The 24,326-nt window shown below is 34.4% G+C and overlaps 2 protein-coding genes across 2 annotated transcripts; one reads left to right on the top strand and one right to left on the bottom strand.

Annotated features, from left to right (window-relative positions):
* The first annotated feature begins 3,613 nt into the window (after positions 1-3,613).
* LOC136811295 (probable G-protein coupled receptor 34) lies at positions 3,614-4,513 on the top strand. Its single transcript, XM_067067912.1, has one exon. The coding sequence runs from the start codon at positions 3,614-3,616 to the stop codon at positions 4,511-4,513; it is 900 nt and encodes a 299-aa protein (XP_066924013.1).
* A 2,336-nt stretch (positions 4,514-6,849) lies between these two features.
* On the bottom strand, positions 6,850-24,204 carry LOC136811271 (uncharacterized). Its single transcript, XM_067067885.1, has 12 exons — positions 24,107-24,204; positions 23,479-23,744; positions 20,283-20,431; positions 14,453-14,568; positions 13,912-14,053; positions 13,419-13,506; positions 11,807-11,976; positions 10,843-10,931; positions 9,974-10,244; positions 9,207-9,417; positions 7,997-8,250; positions 6,850-7,153 (listed from the first exon to the last, which is right to left on the bottom strand). Exons 1-12 carry the CDS (start codon positions 24,200-24,202, stop codon positions 6,936-6,938), a joined length of 2,070 nt encoding a protein of 689 aa, XP_066923986.1. The 5' UTR covers positions 24,203-24,204; the 3' UTR covers positions 6,850-6,935.
* Positions 24,205-24,326: the final 122 nt, after the last annotated feature.

Below are 24,326 nucleotides of genomic sequence, written 5' to 3'. Positions count from 1 at the left end.
TTTTGCGGAAAATTTTTGTAAATGCTTCTTTGTCTCGAAATCTTCAAAATAGTGGTTTTTCATCAATTTTTCATCTGGATTTTGCTTAAAAAAACAGTCATAACTTTTGACACATCTTTTTACAAAAAATTTCCGCAAAATTTAAAATAGTTCAATTCTTCGCGGACAGTTTGAAAAAAGTTCGAAACAAAAAGGTTAATTACCCATTAAAACTTAGCACTTTTTATAAAAGAAGGTGATGCAACATATTATTAACGTTTTTTAAAGTTCATAACGTCATTATTGCAAATAAGTTCTTAATTAATCTTAAGGGGTTTGATTAAAAAGCAATTTATAAAGGCAATTCTTTGTTAAAAGTGTTAAAGAATCTAAAACATAACTTTTATGTTCAGATACTAAAATCAATTTTCTGACTATGGTCAGAGCCCTTAAGGACTTAAGTAGTCAGTTGTTTTTGGAATTTGGATTTCTAGCAAAAGAAAATGGAAATTACAAGACTCAGACCTCAGGTTTTAAATACAAGGTTTGCGAGGTGACAGGTATGTCCGAGCCAAAAATCTAAAATCGAACCTTAGAGAGAGGAAGAATTATTATTTTTGGGACCCTTAGAGAGACTTTTCTCACTCTATTTTTGTCGGAATTTTGGAAAATCATGACCCTTTGAGAGAGAGGAAATTTAGAATTTTGTAATTTTTGAATCCTTACAGAGACTCAATTTTCTATTGAATGATTTTTGTACCCCTTTAATAGACTTTCGAGGGTGTGAAAATACCCTTATGGCCCTCCCGGAGTCAGACTTTCGTAATTCGATCTGCAATGAAATAAAAAATGAAAAAATATAAAGCTTTTTCTCATGTGATTCGAAAGCTGGAGGATTTGAATGATATTGGAATGTGCTACCCTTGTTCTCTTAACAAAAATGCACCTCGTTGCATACGTTTTTTAGGTTGCATACGCGTTTTTATATTAGAACACCTAATAGATTTAGCTGAGCTCGGATTTGCTTATTTTTTTAGCAATTTTCAGCCTAAAATGTTCTTAAATGCTTTCTTAATTTTTCATAATACTTTAAATCGACAATATCATGCAAAATAAAGAGCACTTAAAATTGGTAAAATTTGGACAATATTTAACTCTCGTGTTTTTAGAAAATCCATCCCTAAGTACGGTTGTTAAAACTGCTTGAAAAGAGGAAAAAATTGTAGTTTCTGGTCATTTTTTTCAAACTGAGGCTGGGCATCTTCTTAAGATGTTCTTAATTTTTCGACGAATTTCAGTCTGAATGCTCTTATAAACTGGATTCTAATAAAAAAAAACCTGTGTGTTTTGACCTCAGTAAAGAAATATTTGAGAGGGATTTTTTTGCACCTGCTATTGCGAATTTAAATCATTTTCCCAACGAAAAAACAAGACCCTGTTCTTTTTAGTTTGAATTAGAATATTCGCTCCAATTTTTATCAAAACAATCTAATAAAATAAAGGCGGTATATTTTGATTGAATTTCACAAACTAATAGCAGGGGGTATTTGGAAATTTCAATTTTATTAAAGATAGGAATAATGATAAGAAAATCAAAAGCCCTGCCTTGCTTTTCAAGTATTTTATTATTGAAAACGGAAATTAAATCTTGATAATGTTTTTAAGTTGAGCTTTGTGTCTAGGCAACGATGTTTAAGTAAGAAGGTGTTAAAGCTATCTGAAAGAAACTTCAATGTTTATTTTTGAGCGATATTTATTCTCTATCAAAGTTTCTTCAGTGGTCTTGGCACTCGAGGAACATGAAGAAAGATAAAATAGTGATTTCATATCAATGACCGGGGGAAATGTTATTTTGAATTAAATAGATACAACAGCAATTAGCTGACAGACTTTTTTGCTAAATTGAATATGACCAAATAATACAGCCAAAAAAGGAACGTGGCCGGGTGTTCGAATGTCTAGTTTTGATTTAGCCACATTTTCAATGTTTATAACACGCCTGTTTAAAGTTTCTCAAGGCCTCATCCGGTCGAGAATCAGTGACAAGAGTGTTTACAGAAATTAAATGGTCGCGTTCAATTCTGAAAACAACAATCCATTCGTACTAGTTTTCCATGGTCGTGTAAATATTGCAAACATTAAGCTAAAAGAATCGCTGTTTTAATTTTATTTTAGGGCTCAAATATTTATTGATTGGTTAAGGAATTAGATTTGATAGAAATTTGAATCGTTCTTTACATCATATACCATTTTTATTTATGCAGCTGATCAATCGACTGGGATTGAATTTATTTCCCAAGTTTTTAGTACCATTTTGATTGTTCTTGTTAAAATGGTCCAAGAAAATAAAAGCTATCTTTTTCCGGAAAAATATTTTCTGGGGCTGTTAACGGGAACGGTAGCTAATAGAAATGGCAAAGTTAGTTCTGTAAGCTGCTTTAATAAAATTCAGATCGGATGACAAAGAGCCATCATAAATTTTAGACGTTTGAAGTGAGTTTTAAAGAGTATCATTCCGGGAGGGGCACTCAAGGTAAATGACCTAGCATACGCGCGGCCCATCATAAGGGTATATTTTCCAAGATTTCAAAAGTGCACTGTAAGGGTTGAAATCAGCGAAGATGAGAAAAAAGAGTCGATTTTTCACTCTGCACTGCAAGGATCCAATTTCAAAGGCCTAATTTCGTTTTTGAATCGAGTGCCGCCCCCCTGGGTATCAATTTAGTTCGGATTCTTTTAGCATTCTATTTTTTGAGTTGGTCGAGTTTTTGCTTTAAGATCTGGCAATGTTGTATAGTTGACTCTTCCTTCTTCGACCTTGATGGGACCAACTATCTTCTTCGAATTACAGAAAGTTTCGAATTACCGAAAGTGCTATTTAGCGGCTGGCCGTCTAAGGGAACCAATATTTATCGAATTATAGAAAGCTTCGAATAAGAAGGAGTGGACTGATATAACATTTCTGTATGTGATTAGAATGTTCAATGAAGCATTTTCTCGAGTCTCTGCGGGAGAGCGCAAACTATATTTTTAGCATTCGAATTACTTAGCTATAGTTGACGTTACTTCATCGCCATTGAGTTTAAAGCCCGCAGGACTAGAGTAGAATCTCTAACCTTTCTCAGGTAAGAAAAAGTGAAGCCGATTTTTCCATAGAGCGCCGAACGCGCCCTAAAACGCGCTGCAATCATGACTACGGATTGTATCTAGTGGTTCCTTTGTTTTTTTGAGGACTCCATCTAGCGATAAACTTTACTTTCAATCCGGCGTTTGTGTAAAAAACGAGTGGTCTGCGCGAGTGGTCTGAATGGGAAATAAAGTGGCTTCATTTCCCATCTATGAGTCTCGAGTCTAGCCCTTCGGGCTTGGAAGTCAATGCTATCGCTTCAATGCAATTCCATTGGTTCTAAAATTGACGTAACAGTTGAAAAAGATTTCTTCAACTTTTTTTTTGTTCGCGCGAAACTTTTTTATGACGTAATCTTTTCTTTAGGCAAAAAAGGTTGAGAAAAAAGCTGCCGTCAAATTCGTGCGAAAGTTGATACCGGCCTTTACCAACAGCTCTTATAATAGTTAAAATTCTTTCATTTAGAATTAAAAAATTGCAGAAATATAGCACTCAAATCCAATAACAATGATTGAAATTAATCTTATCAACGTCATCTCAAGTAGTGTTTTATTTCTTATTGGATTTCCTGGAAACATCTTGATTTTACATTTCTTCATTACATCGAGGAAGAAAAAGAGTAATCACAACTTGTTCTTAATTCATATTGCCATAGCTGACGTTATAACATGTTTTGTACGTTTTGTAGCTGTTATTTCAACAACCTTCATGGTCAATCAGAGCCGGATAACTAATGCAATCTGTCGTTACGGGTGGTCAATTCCCTTCATCGCTTCAGATGTATCTGTTTGCATTCTTTGCGGAATGTCTTTCGATCGATATTTAAAAGTCACCAGACCACTTGGCAAGAAATTACCACAAAGGATAATACATACTACTTGCTGTTTCTATTACGCACTCGGTGCCTTTTTATGGGTTTATTATTATTATTGGCGAGAGATGGATACTGGAACACACTTCTGCATCGGTGCCAACAGACCACCGAATATCATTCTAGTTTCAACTATCATCGTGAACTTTCTACTAATGTTTCTGCTCCCTGTTTTCCTAATTGTCTACATGTTTGCTAGAATGTCGAACGTCCTAAAAAGGCAGAGTGAATTTGTACAACAGAGCACTAGACAAGATAGTGCCAATCACAATCTTGTTGCCTTGGGTACTCTAAAAGCATTAACATTACTTATGCTTGTTACTGTAGCCTTACCAAAAATCATGCTACCCATTCTATATCGATCTTCTCAAATGGGGTTGCATTATGAATGGTTAGATTTGTTTGAAATGTGTGTCACAAATCTTGTTTTTGTCAACAGTTCTATTAACGTACTGGTTTATTTATACCATATGAAAGACTTTAAAAACTACTGCAGTAATGTTATAAAGAAGCCGTTATCAATTTGTAAAAAGTGACAAATTTCCTAATGTTAATGTATATATTCTTTAAAGTCGAAAATGTGTACAAATCTGCACTAGCTTTAATGCTAATAGAGTTTGACTGCAAAGGAGGAACAGCACTGTATAACAATTTGTGTAGCTGTAATTTGGCTTTCTCGCCAACAGTATAACAGAAAAGGGTCAGAGCCAGATTCTTCGATGGCAGTGATATAAGAGCCCCCCAGTCACCTTTCAAATCACGCAATCACTTAAAAAATTCCCAAATAAAGTTACACGCTTTTTTTTATAAGAATACACTTTATAAGAATGTCCATGATGAAAATGGCCAAAATATTAAGAATAATGCTAAGAATATCACCATCATAGAATTTTGCTACTCAGGCTAAGAATGTCATTTTTAGAGCATTTTCAATTATAAATTGTCAATTACACCCAAGTAAGGCTCGCCCCTTAATGTCATTTTATGCTTGAGACGTATGTACTAATAATGTTAAATCTAGTCTGAATTAGGATCCTAACCTAAGAATGCTGTAAGAATTATTTAAGAATATCCATGATAAAATTGATTTACACCATTCTTATAAAAAGAAAGCGTGTATCACGTGTTAAATTTCTTTCTATGACGATCACGTTGATCACATTGATCACGTTGTTTCCTCCGATCACGTAATCACGCACTCTAAAATCTTAAATCACGAAATCACAAACTCAAAAAAACGCCAATCACACCATCACGAAAAGCATTGGGGGCCTCATACAAAATAATTCAAAATCCAAAATGATGTAAAGTATGAATTCTAAGTGAGTTTTATCTATTTCCAATTAAATATTGGATACACTACGTACAAAAATACAAAAAAGATAATTACTTTAAAGTCATATTTCAATAAGGAAAAACGTGCTTTTTACCTAGTTTTACTAAATTTACAAGTTCCCGCACAGTAAGTGATCACGAGGATTTTGATTCAGGAAATTCTTCCCAAATGTCATCATCTTAAACTTAAAGGTGTTCTTTTTTGTAAAAAGAAAGCATATGCCTCTTATGCTAGCAAAGCAGAATTAACAAAATCAAAGAATTTCTGAAAATATTCTTCTTTTTTCGTTTGAAAATGCTATCTATGTGCTACAATCAGTGCAATAATATATTGACACCAGCCTAAAAAAACACTGAATTTACTCACTTCCCTCTCCTAAATCCCCTCCCCCTAATTTCAATGGTTGAAGAAGGCAACAGGGCTGTAGACTCAACCATTGAAGCTTGGGGGGAGGGGAAATAAGTTTTATCATCAAAAATCTGTGTTTATTAGCAAATATTATTGCACTGATTGTAGATTTGAATGCCTACAACATTGGAATTAAAACCAGTGATTGATGAATACTTCCTCAATCCCAAGTCCCGACCAACAAAAAGCTTTTTAGAAATTTACTACTTACAAAAACAAACACAGAAAAAATAAATAGCTCATCCCCCCGCAAGGCACTAAGTGATATCGCCAAGGGTACTAAGCTATTGAATAAAATAAAAAACTTAAAGGGAAAACCATCACTAAAAGGATAAACACAAATATTAAAAATTTTTATAGAGCTGTATAAGAAGATCATTAAGCTAAAATAAGGCACCACTAAACCTTTCAGAGTCGAGAATGAATTCAATGACAAGATTAATTATTATGTTATTTATGTTGAAAGGTAATTCTGGATCACCGTACAACAAAAGGTTGAAGAGCTTAGGAGGGCTTAGTGGATAAATATTTATGTCTTGGTTCAGAAGTTTGTTGAACAAAAGATGTCTTGCCTGAGAGTAAATAGACGGACACGGACAAAAAGGATCTAAGGTGTCACGAAAACCGTGTCTAAATTTATGTTCATTGAGGCGACTAAATCCTACTCGAAGACGATTGAGAAGGATCACACCCTGGTTGTCACGAGCTCCAAAAACAGGAGAAGGTTTAGGCCTTAGAAACTCGAGGATTGCTTTTTTGAAGGTAGATACTGAAGGCATATCTCTTATACGACCAGCCAGAATATTCCACTGTGAATCGACACTTTTTTGTCCGGAAATTCGAAATTCGACGAAAAAATGGACGGAACTAGGCAGTTAGTTCCATTGCCGGAAACGGAAAATTCAGTATTTTTGTTTGGAAAAACGGAATTCAGCTAAAAATTGGTCGGATTTCAGAATTTAGTCTAAATTAGATGAAATTGACAACATTTCTGGAGTTTTCTACAAAAATCGGGAATTTCAAAGACAATTCACGGTGGCAGAATTTCGGCTTTTTTTAAGACAGTATGACGGAAATTGGAGAAAAAAATGGACGGAAAAATGGAATTAGGGGCCCCTTGAACCCCTCGTGACCTCAAGTTTTGGATAAATTTCAATAAGTGGTTTTTAACACCTCGAAAATAATATTACTTCACTTGGATACAACACCATCTTTTAGTCATAGAAATGACGGTAACCTGTGTATGAAACAATGGCCAAGATAGCAAGTGAGAAGTATGGGATCAACACCATTTTATACAAGGTTTTCCATTCTTCATCTTCATTTGTTTTCGTTTCTTCGGATGTTTTCTCTTCTTTGTGTTTTTTAATCGTTTCGTTGTTCTTCATTTGATTTCGAACGATGTGTTTCATTCGTCGATCTTCAATTAACTCTGTAGAAAATATAACAAAGAAAAAAAAACCAAAATTATAAAAGCACCACAAGGAAGGTAAAGATACCCCCAATCTTATATTAGGAACTTTTTAACAGCGGAATGAGGCAACATAACTAATCAAATAGAGGCCCCAGCGGTTTGTTTGATCGCATAATTGGGCCTTCTAATTTTGCGTGACCTATCATTCCAAAAAACGTGATACGTGATTGATAAAATAATTTATTGGTATGGATGGCTTGTCGTTAAGCAGACCTGACACCTACAGAAGACCTGACACCTACATTTTGCCACTGAGTATGTGATAGCGTGAAAAGGATATTTTCAGTGCAATGATGATGGGATTAGAATCTTTTTAACGTGATAGGTTGGTTGTGATTGGAGATTACGCTGGGGCCTCTAAAAATTATGTTTACACTCATATCATTACTCAATTATGCTTATAATCAGCACCGTCCTTTATGGTAATGTCTGAGTTGCAGCAGAAAGCTATTTTTAAACCGTGTTTTTGATTTTTTTTCTTCATAATATTCCACTCCTGTTTATCTTTTCAACAAGCCCAAAGCCGCTATCTAATTCGAATTCTATCAAAAGTTGCAGTCTTTTTTATGTCACCGCTTTAGATTCTATTACAAGACGAGTAGAAACAAATCTGATTTTCGATGTAAACGTATTTTCACACTTGATGCAAAGTAAAGAATTATTTTCTTTTTCGTAATATTCCACTCCTGTTTATCTTTTCAACAAGCCAAAAGCCGCTATCTAATTCGAATTCTATTGAAAGTTGCAGCCTATTTTGTCAACGCTGCAAATTATATTGCAAAACAGACTTTAAATACAAACCTGATTTTGGATGTAAAGGTATTTTCACACTTGATACATGGTAAAGACTCTCATCTTCATCAACGCCATCATCCAGAGATCTTCTTCGTCGTTTACTACCACAACTGACACCGCATTGGGAGGCACAGTTCTTGACTTGACAATGTAAATAAATAGCAGGTGTTGTTGATGATTTGAAAAGGAACGATTCAAAATAGAATCGCATTTGAGTTGAAGTTTTGACAGTTCGAACCACTGTGTTATCTTCATCGCATCTGAAATGAATTCATCGAACAAAAAAGTTTTTATATCATACTTTTTACAAAAACAATCACTGCAAGCTTGCCTATTCTTATTTTCTTTCTTTGAGCCTCAAATCGTTCTCACCCTGTTCTTACGTAATCAAAAGACAAAACTGGGGTCTTTGAATTCTTTTCCGTATTCTCACTTAAACACGAACCTCGATTCCCTTTAAACAAAACCATTTTAGACATAGGTGTGATCTTTAAGTCAGTTCTTCTTTCTTCCTAATGTAATTTTTTCTTAGTGTAGCTCTTTCTCTAAGCTCTTCTTTTTTCAGAGCTTTAAGCCAAAAATTGTTGTTACCCTTTTTTTAATTTTAGGAACAGAATCGGGATATATTAGACTGTGCCCAATTTTTACTTGTTTGACAGTTCTCGAAAACGTCGTAGCGTGTCTTGCCAACCATGATGTTTAGACCGCATTAGCCAACAGAAAATGACCAAACGATACTATACACATATGGTGTTATTATACAGTTTAACCGATAAATTTTTTTCGCTATTTTTTCACGTAGATACGGATCATGACGTCATAATAGATGGCATTTTTAAGATAAAAAGTTATTCTTGTAAATAAAAAAGAGATAACAATTATGCCCGGTGGGGGGTACTACCCTTTCCGACCGACATGGGTGCTCCTCTGATCTTTGAAAATTGGACCCTACGTGGGACTCGTTTTTTCAAAACTTTTGGCGAAATTTGCGAAAAAAATGAATGGGACTGAAATTCCTAAATTTTCTCAACTTTTCTACTTTTTCCCAAATGCACCCTACGAGGGACTGATTTTTCTATTTTGGTGTTTTTTGCAAGCCTACCTGGGACTCGTGGAGGTTAAAAAAGGTACCCTGACCAGCGGGGCATCCCCGTAACCCTTTTTTCCCCTGTACCCCTGGGCAATTAAGCTTTAACCAAAAATTAAAAATACTCACCCTTGAGAAATCAAATAATGTGAAACGGGGTCATTCAAATCAGCCGTGTCGGTAGCAAAACAGTGATACGGAACAAAATCTTTCACTTTGTCAACATTGATCTCCAAGTAGATGTAGTGACCAAGTTGCGTAGTATGGGTGCTTGTCACCTCTGTATCATAATTACTATCCGTGTATACTTTTAAATTTGCTGTACCAACTAATGAACTAGCTAAATTGTGACAAAGAAAGAAAAAATTCTCAGTTACGTCTGCTTCGAAACATTTGGTGTGACGGAAGTTCTGTATTTAAACAAGTTTGTTAACAGCCATGAGGTTATTCATAGCGCGAAAATATAGCACCTGCGAAAATATACCTATACACTTAAGGTATTGTTGACTTCTTATCAAGCTGCTTAAGAAAACGATGAAAGCCCCCCTCCCCCATTCGTAAACAATTCAAGAAATATACCTATTTGTTAATGGTAGGTCAAAAACTAAAGAAACAGTGATATTTTTTTCATATTTCAAATTTAACATCCTTATCAAACTATAAGATGGTGTTTTTAATGAAAATGTTACATTTCTTCAAGTAGATTTTTGGTCATGATGTTCAACTTGACGAAAACAGGTTGCTTTTTAGGTGAAAAGTTAATCCCGGGAGGAGGAGGGGGGGGGTAATGTTTTTTTTTTTGAATAAATTTTGAAATGAAGAAAGTGATTTGTCTTACATCCAGCACTTTGCCATAATTTTCGTTCACCTTCCAATAAATCAAATGTGAAACTTACCAATTTGTGTATTCATCGTGAAAGTCCAAACTCCTCCTGAAATTGTCGAGCTTTCCGCGCAGTATTTTGTATATGTTGAGGGAGCTCCAACAAGAGCGTAATATTCGGTACCAGGTGTAAGTGTTACGTCGGAGATATCACATTGTAATCTATTACCGCCGATATTTGAGCATTTCGTACTTGTTGTGCTATTAAACGTCTCTGTGAATACAACACCATTATCAGAGGTTTGAAGTACGGAGATTGTACCACCATTTCCTAATCCACTGATCTGTAAAAAGAAATTAAAGATATTTGCTTTTGTGAAAGTTATAGTCTGAGCCTGTGAGAGGTTTATGGAGGGACTTGGATTCTAGTTGGACCGTTAAATTTACTATTCCAGTGCGGTAGCAACTGGGGGGGGGGGGCAAGCGGGGGGGGCTATTCCCCCCCCCCCCAATAATTTTTTGAGTGTATTTTTAAGCAATCTAGAGCTCAAATTTTCAAGATTTCCCCACTCGGGCCAAACCAAGGTTAGCCCTCGCGGTGTCACTAAACTTCAGCTCCCCCCCCCAATATGAAAATGCTTCCTACGGCACTGTTACTGAATTATTCAGTAAATAATTGACGAAGTTTAAAACGCGACACATAGCGAAGTACTTTTAGTGTAGAATTCTTTTTCTCGTATCTACTTCTTACCTTGTTTACCTTAATGAAAGAAATCGGAAAATGTAATTTAGTCGGGTGAAATTGGCGAATTTGAAACTTTGGTCGGGGAAAAGTGACGAAAATGCCTTTAGATGAATCTAAATTTTTCCCCGACGAAAAAAAACTCTGACTAAATAAAACTCCGACATTTTTTCCCCCGATAAGGTACATAATACACTTACGGCGCCGTTGAATGTAAGAGTAACAGTCTCAATCTTCGCTTGTACGCTACCTGTTCCTGGTTCAAATCTCGCAATCGAAATCTCGTGTGCTGTAAAATAAATCAAAAAATTAAACTGTTGCTTTTACTTAATTTCTGTTATGTTGGAATCACGTCTGAATTAGTCTTTTAGCATGCTTGGAGTTTAATACTTTGAAAAAAACACTGTATTTGAAATCTAAGGTCAAAGTATAAAAGAAAGTCAAGTTTTACAACTTAAAATGGTTTAAGACATTATTCTTGCACAAATGATGTTGAACAAGAAAACTCTACAAATGAAATGTTTATGCTCACGCAGTTTGGAAAGCGGAGGAAGTTGTTTCTTTTAGAAAAGCGCTAGAAAAGCGCTTTGTGTGCGTTAAGAAGACGTTAAATGATATTATTTTTACAAAGGTGTTCCCGTTTCATATCATACACGTGTTTTATATCAAGACAGTGTCTGCTTATTATTATATTGTGCTGATAAAGCACTAGTTTGAGTAAAGTGCCGTTATATAAGCAGAAAAATGCTTCCTCTTTCTGACCAATCTTGCCCCTATCCGTGTCAATTCAATATCAAAAAGCTTTTAAATCAAAACTGTATGAGTAAGCAAACGAAATCGTTCTTATATAGAAAAAAGTCTTTTAATTACCACGAGGGAAAAAAGTCTTCGCGGGAAGAAATTTTCGCGGAACAAATTTATCGGAATTTATTTTCGAGGTTTTTTCGACAAATCCGTGAAGCTAAATTCTGCGAACCATGAATATTCTCAAGATTAAAAAAATCACCTCTAAAATTCGTCTTTTTAGGGCAGAATAGGTCATACTGTAAACGAGCAGTGAAATTGAATTTCGCCAAACTACCCAATTTTGAGCTATGAACCGCGAAACTAAATTCCGCGAGAATTTCTTCCCTTGAGGTACCTTCAATTGAAATTGATACTTACTCAAGGAAGATTCTTTAAGAAACAAACATTTTGGATCCGATGTAGCACCCTGTGTTGATTTGGATGCAAAGCAATAAAAATGAACACGATGAAATGTATCGCTTGGTGTGATCTCTACGTTACCGGCATTCCAAATTGTATTTGGTGGTGAAAATTCATGAAATGACGGCCTTAAAAAATGGAAAAAATATGCAATAGTTCAAAATATAGCCCTCTATCTAAAGGTATTTTGTGCATCTTTAAAAATAAAGTCATTTCGAACATTTCGAATAAAGTTAATTTGAACCTGTATACTTAAAAAATTCTGTAATTCGAAGTAGAATTATAGCCTTCTTAATCGGGAGTACTATGCAGGATGTCAATGGAATTCCCAACCAGATAGTATTACTTTAATTTTTTCTCTCAATAATTCTTATGAGAGATTATTCTTTTTCACATCCAAAAATATAACGAAAATCACTTGAGCTTGAGCTTTTCAGACTTTTTAGGTTCGCAGAATTAAGAATCTGCCTAGAATTTACAAAAATAAAGAAAGTTTCCATGCGAAGGTTTCATTCCTTAAAGTAGTATCTTTACCCTGGGTGAACATAGGCCAAAAAGGATTACTGTCGCACCAATCTGGCCTGTACCACCCCCGCCCACGGACGTTTTTTATGTTTTGATAAAAATTTTCGTGTGTCGGTCTGTTTCGCGGTTAGCGAGATTCTGTGTCTCAGTTTGTCCCAGTTTTCTGGTAAAAAATCCGAGAAAACAAAGCGTAGGAGTGTTCTTTTTGAAAATGAAAAATACCATTGCATTAATGGGTTACTGTAATAGTAGTTGAGCTACATTGAATGCTAAAAATAGCTACGCTCCACCATAGAGACGTATAGGGATTTGCATAAAAAAGTCTCAGATACGGAATGTTGCTAACCGTATTACAAACCGAACACGTTAAGGCCGGTCTCCACTTTCGCGCAAAATGGGCGACATTTTTTTTCTTAACATTTTTTGCCTGTACAAAAAATTACGTCATAAAAAAGTTTCGCGCGAACAAAAAAAAAGTTGAAGGAAGTTCTACTTTTTTCCTCCGTTACGTCAATTTCGACTAATGGAATTCCTTCATTTTCAACCGACCAATACCCTTACAAAAACGTCAAAAATTTTTCGCTCATGTTGCACGAAAGTGGAGACCCGGAGGGGGGCACTGGGTTTGCGGACTGACGGTATGTGCGGGCCAAAAATTGGCTTTTAAAATTGCACCTTTACAGTGCAGCAAAAATCAGTGAAAATCATACCCTTAGAGTGCATTTTCCCCCAAAACTTTTGATCCCTTTCGTGCAAAAAATGGTTAAAATTCTAGCATTTTTGGTCAAAATATCTAGGTTTTTCAAGAATTTTCTGAAATTTCTACCCTTACAGTGCATCTCTAGTTTTTCTGACCCTTACAGTGCATTTTAAACATATTGGAAAAGGTACCCTTAGGACCCGCACATACCCGTCGGTCCTTTTGCCAAGCTGCCCCCCCCCACGGGAGTGGAGACCGACCTTTATCTTTTCAGTCAGCTAAGTAGAGTTTGGTACAGGGTAAGTCACTCTTGTTTTACAAAAAAAATTCAATTAGTACACTTACAGTCCGGTATGGGTATATGTTGTGGTGTAGCTTTCGCAAGCAGGGTGACTTGTGAATGGCACTGGTACAGCACACGAGCCACCGCCGGCTGAAAAACAAAATATTTTAAATTAAATTTTTGTTTTCTTAAAAAAACTTCACTACATTTTTATGTTGTGCGGATAGCCACTCTAATTATTCGTTTTGTAAAAAACTTTTGTATTTGTCACCATAACAGCCACCCACAAATCTTTAAAAGAAAAAAACATTTTGAATGATAATTTGGGTTTCAAAAGGGCTGGAAGCAACACTCTCAATTATTTTAGAGTCTTTTAACCCCCCCTTTTGTTTACTTGATTTTAGGGTCAAATCTTTTATGGAATAAAACTCCGGAAAAACGAGGCTGTAGCTACTGTCGGAAAGGAGTTCTGATGAAAAAAGGAGTAAAGAATCCTGAATTTTTTCTCAAAAAGAGCAATTCTCTGGGAACTATAGAACTTAACGACAAACTTACAACAATCAATGGTCTTGATTATGAAAACTACGGGAATGCTACTCATTGATGTCGAAGCATCTTCGGAGACATAGTCCTCCATCATAATGTGTACGATTTTGGTTTGAGCTGTTGTTTCACCTTCGTAAGTGAAAGAACAATCCTATTAAAAAAACACACAGGATAATGAAAATGTTTGTTAACTTAAACATTCGTTTGCGACGTATTAAGTTGGTTTAAGCAAATATATGACCACCTGATTTTGATATACAATAAATTTGGAGCTTTTGTATGTCTTGAATGAGCCAATAAAGTTTTTAAAATGCTCATACTGTATTTCATTTTGTGATTATCTTTTTTTTGCGACTTCCTAAAAACTTTCTGCGAGGTCTTAAATGTTCTTATCTTGTTCTTGATACTTAAGACCCGGTCGGCAAGGGTAGTACCCCCCCCCCAGGACTTAAGTCATTGAAGGTACATATATTTTTGCTCTTATAAAAAAGATGTTTTTCCAGAAATTTTGTAAAAATGAAAATAATAAAAATAATAAAAAGACAATGACCGTGTTTAGACCCAATTGCACTTGTGTCAAGTAACCATCGTAGTCAGTATTCGTACCATTGCCTTCGTCTGATGTCGCTATTCTGCATTTGACGTGGTCGTACTCTCTATCAATTGCTAAAATAGAAAAAAGGACTAAAATTGACAAAAGGGGCAGAATTTGTAATAGTTACCACACGGTACCGAGTACAAAATGGGATTTATTATTCAAGTTCAGATTTTTCGTCATACTCGGGTAAGTTATGGCATGTCTCAAAAACTGAAAATTACCATAATTTTTAGATCGCATTAGTCGACAGAAAATGACCAAACAAATGACTGAACATGAAGGGTATGATGAAGTTTCTAACCTGATGTGTAACCTAATTGTTTTTTCGCTGATTTTCGCGAAAAATCGCAAAAACTAATTATTACGTAATAATTGATGACGTCATCAAAACTAAAAATTGAATTTCTCAAGAATGATTTATCCAATTGTCTTGATGACGTCATCGATTATTACGTAATAATCAGTTTTTGCGGTTTTTCGCGAAAATCAGCGAAAAAACAATTAGGTTACACATCAGGATAGAAACTACATCATAGTACCCTTCATGTTCAGTCATTTGTTTGGTCGTTTTCTGTCGACTAATGCGATCTAAAAATTATGGTAATTTTAAGACATGCCATAACCATCCGTGTATGAAAACGTCCATTCGATTGTTGGTCAATTTTCAATATTTTGAAAATTGAAAATTGATTTTTTGCAGCAATTTTCAATATTTCAAAAAGTTCAAAAATTGAATTTTGGATTTTTATCCAATTTTAGTTTTTTTTTCACGCTAAAAAAAATTTGAAAATGTAATTTCGGTCTTATTTTTAATTTCATAAAAGATATTGACCTTCGAAATTTATTGAAATTCCCTAGCACTAGTGGTAGGGAGGAAGCCTGTGAACTAAATCCATAACACAACCTTTTGTCTTTGGGGATCTGGGAGCAAGAAAACATGTGTGTAGTTATGATACGATACAGAATACAATAATCGTTAAACGAATCCAACTGTTGAGTCGTAGATTTACTTATTTGAAAACACTTATTTATAACACACCTAAATCAGTGTCCCTGTCAGGTCCGCCCCAGTGAATAACCTGGTGAAAAAAATAGCCTAAATTTAAGCTCCGGTGAAGAGATGACTCATCCCAGGCAATTGAAGTTGAGTGATCTCAACCCCAGTGAGAAATTGAAATAAAAGCTGTCCACCCCGGTGAAATTTTATATAACCCGGTCAAAAAGCATGTACGTTTAGTAGATCTGGAGATTTAGAACGCCATATGAGTAATCCCAAAGAACCTAATCGACATTCACACCAATCAAAAAAGGCTCAAATTTCCACCCCAGTGGAAAGTTTCTTTAAAAATCTTCCCGCAGCCGATTTTAATATTTTATCAGACTCACTCCGGTGAAGTTTTATTTTCCACCAGGTCATGGGAACAGGGGTGTTTTATACGAAATAATAAATAGATATCCATCTGACCTGTGTTAATTTGTTGTGTTTTGGATTTAGTTCCCAGGCCTCCTCACTAGTGCCATTCCTTTTTGACCCCTATTGGGATTTCAATAAATTTTAAAGGTCAACATTTGTTCTGAAATCAAAAATAATAGACCAAAATTACATTTTCAATTTTTTTTGAGACTGAAAAATAGTGAAAACTGGATGAATATTCAATTCTCGATTTTTTTGGGCGTGAAAAAAAATTAAAATTGGATCAAAATATAAAATTCAATTTTTGAACTTTTTGAAATATTGAAAATTGCTGCAAAAAATCAATTTTCAATTTTCAAAATATTGAAAATTGACCAACAATCGAATGGACGTTTTCATACACGGATGCCATAACCATGCAGGCATGTTCCGTTCAATCAATTTTTGACGACATTTCTGGTCAAAAAATTGAATTTCGATGGTAATTTTCAATTTTCAATTTTCGAGTCAAAAAATTGAAAATTGAATTTTGATTGAAAGTTTCAATTTTATTTTTATTTCTGCCAGAAATGAACTGAAATTTCCAGTATCATCTTTGATTTTCTAATATAAACTTTTTGTATTGAAAATTGAAAATAATATTTTCAAATACTGAAATTTTGTCGTGAAGAATTGAATTTGACAAAACCAAACCAATTTGTAAAAAAAACGTCTCGGATGAAAAAATTGAAAGTTGAAAATGATTTACAACCAGTTACAAAGAAGACAAAGGAAACAATAGTTTTATTCAGTCTCTTCTTTGTTAGTCTAATTTTTCTCTTAATGTATCGATTACACACGCGTTTACTTCATTAAGAGCTGAAATGGAAGTGGCGAGAGTAAATAAGCACATCCAGACTCAGCCGAATTATAGGTGTTCTAATAAAAAAAAATCGGCTAAAGTCAGTACCTTTTTAAAATCTGAAATCTGAGGCTCACATTTTTCTTAATCCGGGGGGTGGGGTACTACCCTTGTCGACCGACGGGGGTGCTCCGCTGGACCCTACGTGGGACTCGAAATTTGCGAAAAAAGTGACCCTGAACGGGACTAAAATTCTAAAATTTTCTACTTTTTCCCCAAATTTTCAAAAAATAGGCACCCTACGAGGGACTGATTTTTCTATTTTGGTGTTTTTGCGACCCTACCTGGGACTCGTGGAGGTTAAAAAAGGTATCCTAACCAGCGGAGCATCCCAGTAACCCACCTTGCCCTAGTACCCCCCCCCGGGTTCTTAATATGTTCTTAGATTTAGGCCAATTTCCAGCCTTCTTTTGAAATTGTTCTTATAAAAAAAGAGTGTAGTCAAATATAAAAGGCCGGACAAAGACCAAAGAGTATCCGAAGAGTTAAATATTACGTAAAGGAAATTGCTCCAGCGTGAAATTTATGCCATAATGTATTTATAGAACCCAAAACTAAATTAAGCTGCAAAAGACCTGAAAACTAGACAGCAACAAATAACAATAAAACCGATGAAACACTACTTTTGAGCATCTGTTTTCGTGGAAAAGCAAGCGTGATAAAAAATTGGTTTGGTTTTGTCAATTTCAATTTCTTACGACACAATTTTCAGTATTTGAAAATATTATTTTCAATTTTCAATGCAAGAAGTTTATATTAGAAAATCAAAGATGATACTGGAAATTTCAGTTCATTTCTGGCAATAAACAAAACGAAAATTGAAACTAGCAGTCAAAATTCAATTTTCAATTTTTTAACTCGAAAATTGAAAATTGAATATTGCCATCGAAATTCAATTTCTTGACCAAAAATGTCGTCAAAAATTGAATGAACGAAACATGCACACACGCATAACTTACCCGAGTATTCGTCAAACGAGTTCTCTATTATAAATCCATGAACAAACTATAAAAGAAGAGAGGGCAACCAGTGACGTTATATACACACCATTTCGATTCAGCTGTTTGGAAGGGAAGGTCGAAGAGATAATCTTTTTAAAAAGCTTCCACTGTTTTAAAATTTCATTTAAGGCTCTATGAGAGATTTTTACGTTTTATGAGATAGATTTTCCTTATCATATGCATAAAACGAAACTTCAATGCCAAACTTGAAAAATGACCGGAGAATCCCTTTAAAAGTCAAGGACACCTTCAAATTAGCCTATCATAGGCTATTTAGACTATTTTATATAGGCTATTTAGTCGAAAATCGATAAAAACCTCGATTTCTGACGAAATATAAATAGTCGCGTCTTCTCTAAGGAATACATGGTTTCTCATTGTCAGAGAAATGCTCATGACAAATTTTGACTTTGGGTCAATTTTGGTTTAGGAAATATTCCACTTTTTGGTACCGCACGTGCGTGCACATGCGCAGGGTAAGAAAATCGGGCTTTTTGTCGATTCAGCAGAACTTCATTATCAGAAAATTAGCCTATAATCGGTTAGTTAGCCGATGGATAGTAAATTTATTCATATTTCTGTTTCCAAAATTGAATGTTATATCAGTTTAAGTGAAAAAGATTCTTTTGGCTTTGGGCAATGGAGTAATGGTGAAAAATAGACTCGACTATTTATATTTCGTCAGAAATCGAGGTTTTTATAGATTTTCGGCTAAATAGCCTATATAAAATAGTCTAAATAGCCCATGATAGGCTAATCAGCCTATGATAGGCTAATTTGAAGGTGTCCTTGACTGTTAAAGAGGGGTTTGCGATTTCCGAAATACCGAATAATTTTGCTAAAATTTCCGAGATTCCGTAAAAAAATACTTGTAATTCCGATACCGATTTTTTTGGGTATTTTTCCTCGTTTTGACTAATTTTTCATCTATTCTTTTTTCATGTATGAATTCAGAAAAAGGGGGATAAAAACTTTATAATACCGAAATTTTGAAGCAAAAATTAATGGATTTCCGATGCCGAAACAATTTCAGCATTCCAAAATACCGAACGAATTTTACCCGTTTTCCGAAATTACGAAGAAAAAAGGGTCGATTTCCGCAATTCCGAAATACCGTACCCCCTTTTAAGCCTAAAAATGTTCTTAACATGTTCTCATTTTCACCATTTTTGGGGCATATCTTTTTAAGAAATCAGTCCAGAAAGCCTTGAAAATTTTCATTTTTCTTTTTGAAACGCAAAACTTTAAAGTGCCTCGTGGTCTTAGGGTTAATATTTTGGTCATTGAAGTCTTATGTTTATATAGAAAATACGTTGTAAAGATGATATTTTTATGATATAAAAAAAATATACACATATTTTAAAATGCGTCTACAAAGACACTTTCATGAAGTTTGAAAGTGAAATCTTGACCAAAAATAATTATATACATATGTTCGAGAAGATCATGTATTCCATTTACACGGGCTTATATTCTCTTTGGGCTAATAAACTTCAATAATTAAATTTAACCATGAACATATAAACGACTGGAGATCCATCTCCTTTGTCTTTTTGTAGAAAAGGCTGCTAGCTTCGTTGCCACCTCGTTAAAAGCATAAAATGAAACAATAGATTTTGATGATATACCACTTGGGAATACCTTGTTAATAACGTCAAAACTTCGACAAAAGTCTATGCTGTTCTACTCTTCTCAAGTCTTTTATATCATAACAAAGATAACAGAGGCAAAATCACCGTCAGTTTGTCAAAGCTCTGACTAATATTTTCTAAAATTTGACTTAAAAGTGTCTAATAATTTTAGAGAGTATCACATTCTAATTTCGATATTCTTATGAACTCAACTTTGGCTAGCTATTTTTTTCATTCAAGTCATAAAAAAAATTATTGGAGTAACAAAGGGATTCAAAAGTATACACGCAGTTGAAATTCTGCACTTTAGATTTGAAAATGTTGATAAAATAAATTTCAAACTTGTGAAAAAATTCGAAAGTAATTTTTTTGTGCATTAGGAGTAATGTTTAAGCTCTATCAATCCTTTTACCTAAATAATTCAAAGAAATAAAATTATGACGGAATATTGTCGAATTTTTCATACCAATTTTGAAGTACAGGCAACGAAGCTCGCTTCAAAGAGACAATAAAAGATAGACATCCAGTCGTTTATATGTTCATGATTTAACTTGGTTAGTATTTTTTCATTATAACACTCATCTCTCATATCCCGATGACAATTCTTCCTACAGTGGATATGAACTTTCTGAAAATATCAATGGGAATAAAAATCTATTTTGTTGAAAAAGTCGAAAATGATTTTTTTAGTGCGAATTTTTCCTTGAATTTCAAATGGAGATGAAATCAAAGTCGATTTCCCAGTTGGGCTGAAAAAGGTTCGTAATTTCCCCTGCTAGAACGAAATTTTTGCCAAACCTTCCATTTGGACGGGGGTGTATTCGATGTACTATACCTGCAATTTTGAATGTCAAAGATCCATTCACGAAAACAGTGAACTGATTCAAAAAGCCAGCCTTTGGAGAACTGTTCTTTTCAGTCATAGTTACACCATTATAATATTTGCGTGTTGGATCGACTTTTGCTACCAAGTTGTACGTACCACTATAAAATAAGAAATATTTTATATAATCATATAACCTACGCTGACAATGCTGGTGCATCAGCCCAAATCTCAAGTCTCTTAATCGAAGTTCTCTTTTGAATATCTGAATTCAGTCATTAAAGGTCTTGGGCCAATTGAAACATTTTTCATCAAAATGCAACATAAAAAAGTTGCAGTTCAATTTCAAGTCCATATCTGAATTGACTCATTAAAGGTCTTGGGCTAATTGAAACATTTTTCATCAGAATACAACATAAACAAGTTGCAGTTCAATTTCAAATCCATATCTGATTTCACTCATTAAAGGTCTTGGGCTAATTGAAAAATTTTTCATCAGAATACAACATAAACAAGTTGCAGTTCAATTTCAAATCCATATCTGATTTCACTCATTAAAGGTCTTGGGCCAATTGAAACATTTTTCATCAGAATACAACATAAATTTGTATGAAAGTTGCAGTTCATTTTCAAGTACATTCGTTTCAAGTGTGCACTAAAAAATGATACGCGTATAGGGACGTGTCGCTGGTCAAGGTTCCTTTTTAGGTTCTGAAGATATCTGATGACAGGGTCCCAAATCTACTAATTTTCAATATGAGTATTTGACAGTCATTTTGGGCAAATTTGGAATCACTATCCCTGATTAATATTGCCAATGAGTTTGTTAGAGCTCAACCTGAGCGACTAAATATTTTCGGCAAATTTACAGAAAACGATTTGTAAACTTCTTTTTATTTCAGATATTTCATCCATAACTAATCATTGTATGAATATATTTTATACATTATCATTTAAGGCTCTACAAAACACAGTCTAACATTAATAAATTTGCTGACTAAATTTCTTTTTTGGAACAAATTTTATGGATTTGTGAAGATATCTTCTTCAAGAAAAGAGGGGCTGTTTTAGCCAATCTAGAGGAGTGAAATTCGCAAAATTTTCTATATTATGTGGCCCGACCACTTAAAGTGTCGAGCCGCGGCGCTTGATTTCAGGGTGGAAATTAGAAATATTTTCATATTTTCGTCTACTTTGAATCACTTTTGTCACTTCTCAGGGTAAAAATGGGAAAATATGTTTAATTTGTTGTACTGAAGGAGTCCCAAATTTACTGAACATTTATATCTTATATCTACTTTTCAACCTCCAGCGGTACGTCCCCGTCGACCGCCAAGCCACCGTCAAGGTCACCCCTCCCCGTAGTTTTAGAAATTATGTACCACTGAAAAGATAACAAATAGCACTATAATTTCTAAGAAAAATAGTTCTATAAAGATAAAAATGAATAAGAAAAAAACTAATATACTAGAAATTTCATTTTTGGTATAGTGATAATACAAAGCTTCCCAATAACAGACTATATACATCCGTGTATGAAAACGTCCATTTGATTGTTGGTTAATTTTCAATATTTTGAAAATTGAAAATTGATTTTTTGCAGCAATTTTCAATATTTCAAAAAGTTCAAAAATTGAATTTTGGATTTTTATCCAATTTTAGTTTTTTTTTTCACGCTAAAAAAAATTTGAAAATGTAATTTCGGTCTTATTTTTAATTTCATAAAAAATATTGACCTTCGAAATTTATTGAAATTCCAATAGGGGTCGAAAGGGAATGGCACTAGTGGTAGGGAGGAAGCCTGTGAACTAAATCCATAACACAACCTTTTGTCTTTGGGGATCTGGGAGCAAGAAAACATGTGTGTAGTTATGATACGATACAGAATACAATAATCGTTAAACGAATCCAACTGTTGAGTCGTAGATTTACTTATTTGAAAACACTTATTTATAACACCCCTAAATCAGTGTCCCTGTCAGGTCCGCCCCGGTGAATAACCTGGTGAAAAAAATTGCCTAAATTTAAGCTCCATTGAAGAAATGACTCACCCCAGGTAATTAAAGCTGAGTGATCTCAACCCCAGTGAGAAATTGAAATAAAAGCTGTCCACCCCCGGTGAAATTTTATATAAACCAGGCTACCCGGTCAAAAAGCACACTTGCACTTGGCAAAAAAACAGGTAGAAAAGTGTATATATCAACTAGAAAATCCCCCAAAAAACTAGAGTCACAAAAAAGTGTACCTTTAGTAGATCTGGAGATTTAGAACGCCATATGAGTAATCCCCAAGAACCTAATCGAAAATCACACCAATCAAAAAGGCTCAAATTTCCACCCCAGTGGAAAGTTTCTTTAAAAATCTTCCCGCAGCCGATTTTAATCTTTTATCAGACTCACTCCGGTGAAGTTTTATTTTCCACCAGGTCATGGGAACAGGGGTGTTTTATACGAAATTATAAATAGATATCCATTTAACCTGTGTTAATTTTTGTGTTTTGGATTTAGTTCCCAGGCCTCCTCACTAGTGCCATTTCGTTTTGACCCCTATCGGAATTTCAATAAATTTTAAAAGTCAACATATTTTCTGAAATTAAAAATAATAGACCAAAATTACATTTTCAATCTTTTTTGAGACTGAAAAATAGTGAAAACTGGATGAATATTCAATTCTCAATTTTTTTGGGCGTGAAAAAAATGTAAATTGGATCAAAATTTGAAATTCAATTTTTGAACTTTATGAAATATTGAAAATTGCTGCAAAAAATCAATTTTCAATTTTCAAAATATAGAAAAATTGACCAAAAATCGAATGGACGTTTTCATACACGGATGTATATAGCTATTATTCCCGTAAGGTTTAGCCTATCAGGGGAGGGGACTTGGGCAAAAAGGGGATGTGCCATTGGTCAGGGTACCTTTTTTATCTCCATGAGTTCCGACAGGTAGGGTCGCAAAAACACCAAAAATCAATCCAGGGTACATTTTTGGGGGAATTTGGAAAAATTATGAGAAATCTTGAGAAAATTTTGGAATTTCAGTCCCATTCAGGGTCACTTTTTCAAAAAATATTTCTAACTTCAGTGACACATCGCCGTCGGTCGGCAAGGGTAGTACCCCCTATTCGGGATAGATAGTTATAATTTTTCTCATAAATTATAATTTTATTTTTTTGCTTTCAAGAAAAATACATGGTGGGTAATACTTACGGATAAAACGAGATATAAAAGGCTGTATCGTCGCTCTTTGCTATTGAAAATGACATAACATCAGCACGATATATATCAATATCGGCCCGGTAATCAACACACGCTAATATATTAGCACTGGAAATTACGGTACTCGATGATGCCAGGCTTGCCAAGACAGCATTCTTCTTGTATGGCACTGTTACACCTGTACTTAAAGTTGGATTGGTCGTTCTATCACAAGATTGATCAGCATTTGCAAACAACCGTAGCTCGAATTTGTAATTCTACAAAAAAAAATATAGCTCTGTATTTGTTTGAAAATATTTTTTTAATGATTCCCATAAGAACAAGAGAGATTGTACATAATTTGGAAAGAATTTTTTATCTAACCACACTGTAAATTAGCTAATAATCAATTAATGTCTAATTGACCAAAATAAATTTCTGGGATCAACTAGTTTCCACATTTTATAATGCGTATAAAAAAACTTTTCACACCAATAGAAAAGATCGTCATCTTTCTTCTTCATTTTTCGATTTTCATTTTCAAATTGGTTTTTAAAGTTTACAAAGCCTTAAAATGTTCTTAACTTGTTCTTATAAAAAATGAAATACAGGAAAGAGATATTTCTGAAATGATACTTACAGCGCCATCAACCCACCAATGAACTGTTCCTCCTGGAGAATTCTGATGGGAAGGCAATACAATGGATAATACAATACAGATAATGAATTTTAACATTTTGCCCTAAATTGAAAAACGAGGATTTATTTTATTAGCAAATTTCCAGGTTATATCTTTCTCTAGATCTGGGGGGGGGGGGTACTACCCTTGCTGACCAGGTCCTACGTGGGACTCGTTTTTT

The sequence above is a fragment of the Clytia hemisphaerica genome, unplaced genomic scaffold (genome assembly GCF_902728285.1).
Source record: "Clytia hemisphaerica strain Z4C2 unplaced genomic scaffold, Clytia hemisphaerica genome assembly, whole genome shotgun sequence".
NCBI lineage: Eukaryota > Metazoa > Cnidaria > Hydrozoa > Leptothecata > Clytiidae > Clytia > Clytia hemisphaerica.
Note: the sequence above shows the minus strand (reverse complement) of the source record. Positions and strands in the feature narration are given on the sequence as shown.

What these genes read in the sequence shown, in the direction of transcription:
- LOC136811271 (XM_067067885.1), bottom strand. Translation starts at nt 24,202, where the DNA reads ATGTTAAAATTCATTATCTGTATTGTATTATCCATTGTATTGCCTTCC. An exon ending in AATCAAGACCATTGATTGTT is followed by an intron (nt 13,507 to 13,911) that starts GTAAGTTTGTCG and finishes TTTGTTTTTCAG; the next exon opens with CCGGCGGTGGCTCGTGTGCT. An exon ending in CACGATGAATACACAAATTG is followed by an intron (nt 9,418 to 9,973) that starts GTAAGTTTCACA and finishes GTCACAATTTAG; the next exon opens with CTAGTTCATTAGTTGGTACA.
- LOC136811295 (XM_067067912.1), top strand. Translation starts at nt 3,614, where the DNA reads ATGATTGAAATTAATCTTATCAACGTCATCTCAAGTAGTGTTTTATTT.